Source organism: Lagenorhynchus albirostris, chromosome 6 (assembly GCF_949774975.1).
Source record: "Lagenorhynchus albirostris chromosome 6, mLagAlb1.1, whole genome shotgun sequence".
In the NCBI taxonomy this organism is placed as follows: domain Eukaryota; kingdom Metazoa; phylum Chordata; class Mammalia; order Artiodactyla; family Delphinidae; genus Lagenorhynchus; species Lagenorhynchus albirostris.
The window spans coordinates 66430312-66442762 of NC_083100.1; the positions used below are offsets into that span (position 1 = coordinate 66430312).

The window sequence follows — 12451 nt, forward strand, 5'->3', positions numbered from 1 at the left end:
ATTGCTCGTTAAATTCTGAATAGTAAGAGAAGATGGCTGGTGTTAGTACTGACATTTCTTGGGTTTGTAACTGTGGCCAAATTACTTATAATTTCCCTAAGCCTTGGTTCACTTTGCTATAAAAGGGAGAAAGAATAACCATTCCACAGGATTGCTGTCAGGATCAAATTAGTTAAAATATATTAAACCTCCTACAACTTAATGTGCCTTGTACATGGTAGATACTCAATAAATTACTTTCTTAATTTCCTAAATCATAGAGAACACTACTTATAAGAAACATGTGGTTTGTTTCACTCTACCCCACTTTGCCTGTGTAGACATAGCCAATGCAGTTCACTCTCCTTTATACTGAAAAACAGCAACAAAAGCTCTTTAAGAAAACTTTCAGTAGTAATACTTGAAATAACTTTCTTTCATAGTTAATAAAAAGCACAAGAAGGATTCAGCTGTACTTATGCAAAACAAGAGCTTTATCAATATATATTTAGAAACTGTATAAAAATTCCAGTGAATAAATGCTATTAATATCACTTCTCACTCTTTATTTTTATTTTTATTTATTTATTTTTTTTGTGGTACGCGGGCCTCTCACTGTTGTGGCCTCTCCCGTTGCGGAGCAACAGGCTCCGGACGCGCAGGCTCAGCGGCCACGGCTCACGGGCACAGCCGCTCCGCGGCATGTGGGATCCTCCCGGACCGGAGCACGAACCTGTGTCCCCTGCATCGGCAGGCGGACTCTCAACCACTGCGCCACCAGGGAAGCCCTCACTCTTTATTTTTATTATAAATCTTCACATTACTTACACATAGTAAAATATCAGCACGATTTTAAGTGTAGTAAAATAGAATAGTGTTGTGTTATCTATATGTTGTGTTATGTATTATGTGTTAATCTATAAAGGAAGCTTCTTTGCACCCGCAACTGACTTTAGTCAAAGCAATCATTGAGTTTTCATTTTGACTGGCAGTGATGCAAGGCACATGCTTGATTCTCAGCTTGTTAAAATGCATCCACATGAAAACAGTCATAAGTGAATGGTGTGGATCAGCCACATGAGGGCACTACAACCTAGAGAACACAGAAAAACACCATTTCAAAGAAGAAACATTTTTCCTTTATTGCTACAAAGAAACAAAGAGTAAGACAAAATTAAAGATGACTTGCTATTAGTATATAAAACTAGAGGATCCTCTGTGTCTGTTAGGCTGCTAGGCTCTACTGGAGAAAATGACTCCCCTTGGTCAGTTGGCGCCATTCAAAATACATGGTTCCCAGCCTCACCCACACTCAACACAGTCTATTTCTCCACTTCACTGCACCTCCTACTCTGCAAAGACAATTCCAAATATTCTCCACTCTTCTCTGATCTCCAATCTTCTTCCTTCCCTCCCCGTTTCAAACTCATGACCTTATTTCCTACTTCACTGAGAGAAGAGATAGGATCAGAATGCCATATCTTTACTTCCCACCCCCAAATTGACAAACCTCTCTGTAATAAGATCCTTTCCTCCTTCTTGTTTCAATGGGGGGAGTTTTCAATCCCTCTACTCATACTCTGGACACCTTCTACCTTTCCAGAACACTTCAGAAATCTCTTATCTCTTCCTTCTCTTACCTTTAACACTTCCCACTCTATCTACCTCTTCCTATCAGCACAAACTTGCTTAAGTCTCTCTCATCTTGGAGGAAAAAAAGAAAATACTTTCCTATAACCCACAATCCTCTAACTACTTACTACTAACTACTTCTCTTTTCCATTTCACAGCCAAACTTCTTGGAAGAGATGTTTATCTTTACTTTCCCTCATTTATCTATCACTTCCTTAGCCTACCAGTTTTCTTTCTAAATAAGACAAACATCTTCATGTTTTGTCCCTGAAAACAAAAGGATAATTTTGAGCTCTTATTTGACTTGCTCTCTCAGCAGCATTTGACAAGCATGATTCTTCCCCCTTTCATTATGTTCTCTTATTTTTGCTTTCATGAAGTCCCAATCCCTTGATTTTTCATGTCTCATGGACAATTTTTTTGTAACCTTTGAAATGTTATATTTCCCTTTTTGAAAAGGACATCGGATATCCAAGCCATTTTTCCCTCTCCTGCTATATTTATCCTAGTAAAGCTCATCAACATACATAGCTCCAAGTACATTTACATGCCCACTGATCTCAAGTATTTCTCTCCAGACTAGCCCTCTCTTCTGAACTCAACTGTCCATGGTACCCAATTGTACATATTACATCTGCATTTATGTTTACTCATTTCATTGACACTTCAAATTTTTTCAGTTCTAAAACTAAACTAAAAATCTTTTCATCCTATTCCTCTGCTCCTCTAAAATACTGCCCCTTTGACATCTCTGTATCACAGAAAATGGCTCATGATCCAGCCAGGAACCTAGGAGTGATCTTGCATTTTTCTCTTCCTTAAACCTCCACATTCAACTTAACACCAAATATTGTCAATTCTACCTGCTATGCCTGGATTCAGTGAACTTTTCCCCCAATCCTCATATCACTACATAGCCCAGGTGTCCATCAAATCTAACCTAGATTACTGCAATTTCATCTAAACTGGTCTTTCTGAATCCATGTTTGACTCCTTTCAATCCTTTCTGCATACTGTACCAAATGACCTTTGTAAATGTAATTTCAATAGCTTTCCACTACCTTAGGATGGCGATCAAATATCTTACAAAGAGTGAAGGGTCTAGGAGATCTAACTCCTCTCTACTTCTCCAATTTCAGCTTCTTTACTCTTCATTCCACTCTCCCCAGTCCAATATTATTGCAATTGTTTTAGGTCATGGAATTAAATAAGCTCTTTTTCAAGTCAGGATCTTAGCAAATATCACCTCTTTTCCCTGGACATGCTCTCTACTTCACCTAGCCAATTCCAACTTTTTCTCCAGCACTCAGATTAAAAGTTATTTTCAGTAAAATGCTGTGCACAATAGCACATTTCCTGATTAGGTCTATCAGTAATACATACTTGTAGCACCTGATACCATTCCTCCAATGACTAATTTTGTGGTACATGGGCCCCTCACTGTTGTGGCCTCTCCCGTTGAGAAGCACAGGCTCCAGACACACAAGTTCAGCGGCCATGGCTCACGGGCCCAGCCACTTCGTGGCATGTGGGATCCTCCCGGACCAGGGCACGAACCTGTGTCCCCCGCATCGGCAGGCGGACTCTCAACCACTGCGCCACCAGGGAAGCCCTCCAATGACTAATTTTAACACTGATTTTTTTTCTGCTAGGCAGTCAACTTCACGAGGGCCATGTCTCTATTGTTCACCACCATACCCTTGCCATTTTGCAGTGTCCGTTGACTATTGAATGATGTCAGTTCGGAAGATTGTTTATTACTAAGTGAAGTAAATTTTCCCTTTTTAATGATATATTTATTAATATGGATCAGAAATACAGCATGAAATTTGTTTTCACATATATCAAGTTCACAAGTTTCTACACTTTTTTTGAAAGAGAGAACACTGGATAAATATAAAGTGGAAATTGATAGCCTCATGAGATTTATGTCACATAACAGACTAAGCCATGGTTTTATGACCCTTAAAAATATTTACTCCTTATAATGGTAAAAATTAAGTACATATAATAACGTAAAAAATATATTCAAATATTAATAAATAATAGAAAGAGTGAATATTACCCAGTAAGTCAAAAATAATAAATCATTACACTCAAACTCATGTTTTTCACATTGTATGACTATCATTTTAATAATAAAAATATGCTTAAGTTAAAGATCCTGACAGATGCTCAAAAAGGAAAGCAAATAAAACTATTTTGCTTTTAAACCAAATAAGAGATAACTAGAGTCAGGTTTTTATGCTATTAGTTTAATAGATAATCTCTAAATAGAGAGTTTCAAAACCCATTACTTTTTAAAATCACTATAAATGTATTTTATCAGTCACATATCTTTAAGATTCTCCGAGTTTGTGAGTGATTGAAATAGTAGGATTTCAGATAATGATAACAAATATACAAATATGGAAAAAAATGTAGACATGGTATTGGTGATACCATACATTGAAAAAGTATAGAAACTCCATGTCAAGGTAGATTTCAAGGGGTTAGAACTAGTAACAAAATGCATATATTTATTTTCTAAATATATATTCCATGACATCAACTAAAGTACATTTTTCGAAAGAACAATGAATCCTAGAATAGTATTTCCTTAACAGACTTTGTATATAAAATAAAATAGAGGTAGTTAACCTCATATAATATCAGGAAAAAAAGGATTTTAAAATCTATTAATTTCTCTATACCAGGTAGTAATAAAAATGTGTTAACCTTTTGATTGATACTAACCCGTCAGTTGGCAAGTCTAAAATATTTCCTATGTGTGTAAGATGAGGAAAGACTTCAAGTTTATACTGAAAATGGTTTATGTAACTTTTGACATGGAAACTAGATGTCTACCCCTATATCCATGTAGGTAGGATGAAGCAGCATGAGTTTTAAAGTGATGAACTGTGGATCAGATGCATCCTTTACCAAACACATGGGCTTCAGCAAGTTAATTCTTTAAGGCTCATTTTTCTTGTGTAAATGCAGATAAGAGTACTAATACTTTTCTTAGAGGATACAGTCATTTTTATTACTATTAATCATTTGTTTATTTAACATAAAAATGTAGGGCGTTTCTTTGTTATTCTTTTTTTTCTTTGTTATTCTTAAGGAGAAGACATCGTTTGTTCTGTCCAGGGGCTTTGTAATAATACATAATATCCAGAGAAGTTGCAGAGAAATTTTCAACTTAAAATATATACGAACTAGAGGTAGAAGATAGTTTTATGTAAGAGGTTTTCTAACATAAAAATGGAGAATTCAAAGCAAAGTAAGACAGGCCTTTCTACATATTGATGCGTATTTGTGAGACAGCAGAAATATTGACTAAATGTCACATATATATGTGACACACACATAATGTTAACTCTTGAGTTGTTTAATTTTGTTATTAACAAATTCCTAACTATGTGATAACTTTTGAGCATTAAAGCAGGAAAAATAGAAATCATAAGCTGTTTACCCTCCTTTCCCTTAGACCTATATAATTTTGGGGTTTTGATTTCTACATAGATGAAAACCGTGATTTTTTAATTTCTACATAGATACCATATAATTTTGGGATGAGCTAAAAAGCTCACTTCCTATTTAATGAAATAGTAAGTTGGAGCCACTGAAAATAACCTTTGAAATACACAGAGACAGAGATACTGGCAATGCCCCTAGTACATTATTTATACCCGAGGGTTCAGAAATCAGTTTTCTTCTGTTAGATGGAAATTGCAAAAGACCTAACCTGAAATTTTAGCTCTGCCACGTATATAAAATGTAGTCTTAGAAAAAGACTAAACATGTGTGGGCTTCAATGAACTCATCTGCAAAATGAGAAGGCTGGAACTGACCCCATTATGTTTTGGTCGATTAACAGCTCCTAACTCTGGTGCTGTATAAACATTTTGTTTGCAAAATCAAGCCTCAAGACAGTAGAGATTTGTACAGAATTCTTTGTGGAATTCCTTAAACAATATGAGAGTGCTCCTTTGCTAATCTTGCAGCAGCTGCTCCTAGAATTGTAGCTACTACTACCAACAATAGCTGTCCTGGCTACCAGTTATCATGTTCCTACCAAGTGTTAGTCATGGTGTCAGGTACTTATGTAGTTATTATTACTGATGTATAAATAACGATTGCAGTTTTATAGATGGAGAAACTGAGATTCAAAACAGTTGGAGTAACTTGGCCCAAGGTCATGGAGCCAGTAAGTAAATCTCAGAGGTGGGGGTTGAATCCAGGTTTTCTGAAACCAAAAGCTGTGTATTTTCCTACCCCTTATGAATGATAGGTAGTTCTGCATTATTGTGTGATTTGGAGTGTTTCAGGTCTTTGCCATCACTTTAAATACCATCCATACACTGACATCTCTAGTTATACCTCCAGCCCAACCCTTTTCTGAACTCCAGACTTGTATTTCCATTTAACTTCTCAACTCCTCCACTGAATGTCTAATAGACCCCTCAAAAAAAAAAATATGTTCAAATCCACACTTTTGATTTTAACCAGCATATCCCTCCACCTAATGTTGTCCCAAGCTCAAGTAACTACATTTTTCTTTCTTGACCAGACTAAACACTTGGAGTCTTCCTTAGCTCTGCTCATTCCCTCACACCCCATGTCCAACTGCTCAGCATATCCTGTTCAGCTCTTCTGAAAAACACATCTGAATTTGATGACATCTGCTACCCTCATTGTTTCCACCAAAGGCCAAGCCACCGGCGTCCCCTGCCTTCATAATGGCAGTAAGCCCCCAATCTATCTTCTTGCTTCCATTCTTTCCCCCCAGGCAGCCTGTTCTCCACACAGCAGCCAGAGTGATCTTTCTCAAATTTGAGTCAGGTGATGACACTCTTCTGCTGAAAACCCTCCAGTCATCTCTCCCCATCTCATGCAGCATAAATTTGGTGTCTTCACCACAGCCTACAACTTCAGCTCCGAACTTCACTCTCACTGACCTCATCCTCTCCTACTCTCTGCCTTTCCCACTCTCCTCCAGGCACTCTGGGCTCGTGGCTGATTCTAGAGCACACCAGGTACACTTCCACTTTTATCCTTTGCCTTCATATTTGCTATTCCCTTTTCCCCTCAGATTTCCATGTTTCACTCCCTCACTTCCTTTGGCTCTCTATTCAAATGCTATTTTTTTCAGAGAGGACTTCCCTGATCATATGATTTAAAACAGGACCTTGCCACTCTTCTCTTTTTACACTGCTTTATTTTTCTTAATAGCACTTATCACTAGCTGATTTATTTTTATTATCTCTCTCCTCTCAAACACACACATACACATGAATGTAACCACATGCGAGCAGGGACTAGGTTTGGCTCTACGTTGCATCCCAGTGTCTAGAAGAACATCTGCCACACAGTAGGTACTTAGTAAATATTTGCAAATGAACAAATGAATGAGTAACAAATGCAAAGTAAAGGAGAGTGTGCTTATTAAAGTAAAATAATAAAAACTGACATGCAACACATTGAAAATTCTGATAGGGAATTTTAGGAATATGGATTATTTTTTACTTGTTTACTATCTAGAAAATATAACCATATTTTATTTAACTATTGAAACAAGGTAATGGGCACATTAACAGCATTTTCAGTTTTCAAAATATACCCTGACAAAAATATAGTAAGCTAAGATTTTTCTGCCAAAATCAAGAAACAAAGCTAATTTGATATGCAACAGCTCCTAATGAAGATAACAACTCTTTAAGAAATAAGTCAGGATTTTAGGTGGAAATAGAGATACCAATCTAGGTTTAAAATACAAATTTCTTGATTGTGACTGGCCATATTCTGGATTATAAACTAATGATAATAAATACACAACAACCTCTTAACTGTGCCCAAGACCCACCATTACCAACCCCAAGCATTGTTATCTTATAGCAAAAGACACTTGAAGTCAGAAAACCAGGATTTGAGCTTAGGATTTGCGTTGTGAGGAATAAGACAAAATCACTGGGAAAATCACCTGCAAACTGTACAGTATTATTTACATCGAAGTTTACTAGGATCTCTAGGCAAATGTGCCTTATCACCAAAAGACTGAAGAATGTGTCTATCAGTTTACCTGCCTTTTCTCATATCTCTACTCCAAGGTGAGATATCTGAAATATAGTATTTTAATTCAGGCAATCAGAGATTTTTAAGAATCTACTTTTTCTACGTTGGAAGAAATCTGTAACTATATGCCATTTGTAAGGTTCTGGGAGAGTCAACTGTTCAGTTTGGCAAATCTTAGATTTACCTGGCTGCCTTCACATTTCAACTTGCACCACTGCAGGCCTCCTAACAACTTTGCCCCTTGGAGGTTTTCTTTTTTACTGGGAAGCAAGTGCAAACCTTCAAATTAAATTGTATCTTGATTCCTGAATAGCCCCCAGCATAAACTCGGTCCTCAATGCCCAGAGTCTCTGATCAGAACTTCTAAAACTGCTCTCATCCTCTACCACTGGAAGTCTCTTTTCCCAGACGGCATTAAGTTAGGGCTCCTGGGTCTCCTAATATAGAATTTTTTGGAGTGGAGATTATAGATTTTCAAAAAAAATACTATCTCCCCACAAAAGTTTTAAAACAACAAAAACAACAAAAAATCCTGCCTTTTCCTTTAACATTGGGCTTTCTTAATTTTATTTCATCATTCAGTTTCAAGAAAAATAGATTTTTCTGACCTCTTCAAACCTTCCATTTTGTCACTTGTTTTGCATCTAATTATTTAACCTCTTGACTCATTTGTCACTTATTTATTCAATATGTACTCTCTCAGTATTTACTATGAACAGAGCATTGGGCTAAGTCTGAATTTTCCACATAATTTCATGTATAAATTGTGATTATATAGGGATGTACAATTATTTTTAAATATAATAAATAATTTATGGAAAGATTTATTCAGTGCCCAGATTATAAATACTCAAACATAATAATGGACCACAATTTATAGTTCAAGAGACTCAAATCTAAATCTCAATTTCATTATTCATTCCTAAAGCTAACTCAAAGCATTTTTTCTCCCTGTACAACTGGGTTCTCTTACTTGAAAAACAGAAGTAAGGAATCATTATTGCTTAAAAAAAACTCACAAGAAATTATTAATTGTTAAAACATGAAATTAACGTATGAAATTAAAATATGTTGATGTCTATGCAAAACTGGGGGCGGGGGTGGAAAAGGAATGACCTAGAGGTTAAAAGGAAACTTAATTCCAGAATGCCACGCTTCTAAAGATATCATTTGCCACAATGCCAGGCAAGTCTGGGGACATGCTTTACAGCCCCTCCACCCAGAAATTAGATGACTTCCCTGTACCAAGCTTATCCCATCTCTTGAATTCCTTATCTTTTCTAATTCCCTACCATATCTAATTCAAATATTTTCTGGGCCTGCTAGAGGAAGTTAAGTTTTTACTTTGTAAGCCTTAAAGCCAAGCCCTGGGCTGACCATGTTGTAAATTGCAGGCAATGACTCTTTCTAATTAGGAAACAAAATTTAAAGTTGTCCTACCTGAGACTTTGCTTAACTTTCAGTTTCCCCTTCCTTACCTCTAGTTCCTGATATATATCAGTTCCTCATCCCAAGGCTTCTGTGCGCTTCCTGTAAATGCCTCTGCGTAGCACAGCCAGTCTTGCAAACCTTTGTTTCCTTGGTTGTTGCAGGGCTGGCTGTCAGCCAGATCACTGTCCCTGGCCTGGAATAAAACTTCTCATTCATAACTACTCTATTTACCTTCAGGAGTAAATCAAATCACCATCTCCCACCAAGGCGTCATCAATCCCATCTCTAGGAAGTAGATACTTCATGAGGAGAATGAAGCATGAAATAAGGATGTATATGTATAAATAGAAATTAAACCTTTGGAAAGAGATAATTGTAGCAGGACCTGAGACTTGAATAAAACATAGGAACAAGTGACCGAAAAACGTGACATTTGAAAGGCTAATGTGTATTCCATCACAATTATAAACATTTATAACTCAAAGCTTTCAAATGCTAAAATGAAAAGCAGAAAGTAGTAAAATTCAGATGAAAAAGATATAAAATTGTATAATTCAGATTATGCATATATTTTCCAAATGTAAAGTAGTGAAGAAAATTAACTCACAGAATTTACCCATTATATAGATAACCTTGTAAAATTTGAAGACTTATAAAAGGAGAGCCTGGTAATACTGTCAAAATTAATGAAGAAGTCTTGGATGTAGTAGGCAATTCAGAGGGAGAAGAGGAGGAAAGAAGAAAGAAAGAAGTAGTAAGTCAGGGAAAGAAGAAATACTTGGAAGATGGGGCAAAGTGTTTCACTTACCTATGATCCCATTTTGCAATAATGCGAACTGTTGAGTAAGAGGGAAAAAGAAAGAAAGAGCACATAACATTGCCAACCACGCATATTTCTGAAAAATTCCCAACTCAATAAGTCAGTCAAAGAGCAAAATCATATTAAATGACTATTTGAAAAAAGGATATGAATGTACCAAAATCTTAATAGCTAATTTTCTAATAGGGTTGAAGGGAGTTAAAATGTACAGGGCAGGGGTGGCACTGAATCGAGAGATTGCTTTCCCTTTATTCAATACTATAAACGTCTGAAAAAGAAAACAAACACATAAAACAGAATTTAGAATCTTAGTATTAAAATTAAGAATATTTTAAGAAAAAAGTGAGACAACTTTTTAGAAATATTGTCTTATAAAATAATATAATAATATACTAATTACCAACATATGACATGATGCTGTGTACTTTCTCTTTCTGAGCCCTATAAACTCTCCTAAATTTCGTAAGTGATATGAGGATTTAAGAACATAAAGAAAATCTGTAGTCGCTGCCATAGGAATACTTAGCATCCTTATCAAGTTTTAATATCAGTATTTTAAAACTGTAATTATAATCCACAAAGAGCTCAAAAATGAGGCTTTGATTCATTTTTCAGTTAGATAAAAATTTTCTCAGAGGAACTTCAGGGTTTTCCAGAGGTGTTGTTTGATCACACTCTTTTTTGGGCACTTAAAAGCCACCTGCTTTTATTTCTTCTGGGGGGAGCCATGGAATGGGCAAAGTTTATGGTGTGAAGGAATAAACCTGCTGAAGATCAAAGTACCTTATGTAGAGCTAGATATTGTAAAGAGGAATTTGGATACTACTCCTGGAAATATTTTTAATGCATAAAAAAAATATACTCCTTGTCTTAACTTTCTGCTTCACCACACTGTAAGGTAAACAGACTTTTGCCCTTCCTCATTTCCCCCACTGCAGGATGCCCCTTCAGTTCTCTGCCTGTCCTGGACATGGGTTCAAATGAGTGCTTCCAAAAGGCTTCTAGGGTAATGGGGCCATTACATGGTCAAGCCTACCTAGTACCGTAATGATACTTCAGACAGAGGGGAGGAGGCGCAACATTCTTCACCTGACATCCCTGGCCCTAGCCCGGAAGCAATTAGGAAGTAGGGGAAGTAAAGGCAACTTGACTAAGAACTCACTTTCTTATTGATATAGTAGGGGTCCAGGTCCTCCAGGGGCTCTGACACCATCTCTGGAGGAATGTCTCCATAAATAAATGGAAGGGATTTTCCTGCTTCCAAGTCACTATTTGGCTTTGGGCCATTTTCATCATCTTCATCCTTGCGTTCTTGTTTGGGTCTCTTAGCTTTCTCTTCTGCAATGCGTTGCTCAATAGCAGCAAGGGATTCCCTGGTAAAGAAGCGGAAGCTGTCAGGTCCTGGCGGTACCAGCACTGATTGTGCCATCTTTTCATCCTGCTCCTTTAATCACTGTTTAGCTCCTTGCATAAGAAAGTGCTATGGAAACGAGAGAGAGATAGAGAGAGAGAGAGAGAGAGAGAGAGACAGAGAGAGAGGGAGAGAGAGAGAGACAGACAGAGAGAGACAGAGAGAGAGACAGAGAGAGGGAAAAAAAGCAACGGTCATTAGGATAAAATGTGACTGTGGCCAATTACATGATACTGAGATAAAATATATAAACCAAGCTATCTGTAATATTTTACTAAGGAAGCTGCACTTGGCACTCGGGGGATTCTCCTGCATGCATTCATCTGCTTGCATGGAGATCTATCTTTCACATTCAGTAGGTGTCTATGAGGTAATCTAATTTCCCACTCCCAAAATGTTCTAAGTGAAAATATCCAACTCAGAGCTCAGAAATGGAGAATACTGGTTTGTGCTTGCTGTTTCACTTGTGTGAATATTTTGGCAGCCATCTTTTTCAGCATCCCTTCTGAAAAAAATATCTGAGATCCATAACAAGAGATGAATAATTATCAAAAATTGCAGAACCTGGGCTGTGCAAAGATCTTGCATGTATCTCTCCATTTTTTTCCATGTTCCCTTTGGCCTACTTTTCCACCTCAAAGAGCTTATTCAAAATCAACGCACCTGGTAAAGAGCTCTGGAAATCCTGAAATGCCAGGCTGTGGAAACATAGGTAGATACTGCTTGAAAGCAAGGGAGCGGGAAGGAGCAGGGAATGCCGGATTGCATTTGGAACTGCTCGGAAGCTGCACAGGAAGGGACCCAGCTCCTGCCAAACCAGGCAGGAAGTCACCCACGTCAAGAGGTCTGGAGCTTGGACCCCCTGGTTTAGCAACCTGCTGCTAGCTAGTGTAATTGCTTCTTAGATTAACAAATTTGCAGTACCTTAGGAAATACTGTAGAGATAGCTCATTTTCTCAAACAGTGCCCATTTCTTAAGAATCCACGTAGCAGATTTGGACTTGAAAAAAATAGTAAGTTTAAGATAGTTTATCTTTTACATGAACTCCTGTTATGCTGGTCTTTGTGATAACATAAATGGAGTTTTACTGTATTCTAATCATATTTTACTGGGCTAACAT

The 12451-nt window shown here is 37.1% G+C and overlaps 1 protein-coding gene across 10 annotated transcripts in view; it reads right to left on the minus strand.

Moving 5' to 3' along the window:
- Positions 1–11363, minus strand: part of SCN2A (sodium voltage-gated channel alpha subunit 2) — a 93384-nt gene extending 82021 nt beyond the window's left edge. For 9 of the 10 annotated variants that reach the window (XM_060152745.1, XM_060152742.1, XM_060152739.1 and 6 more), the window contains exons 1-2: positions 11082–11348; positions 10069–10187 (exon numbers count right to left, since the gene is read on the minus strand). In XM_060152745.1, the coding sequence (XP_060008728.1) occupies positions 10069–10187; positions 11082–11348 (386 nt within the window). Of the gene's footprint in view, positions 1–10068; positions 10188–11081 lie in introns of all 10 variants that reach the window. The other variant, XM_060152744.1, reaches the window with a different exon arrangement.
- Positions 11364–12451: the final 1088 nt, after the last annotated feature.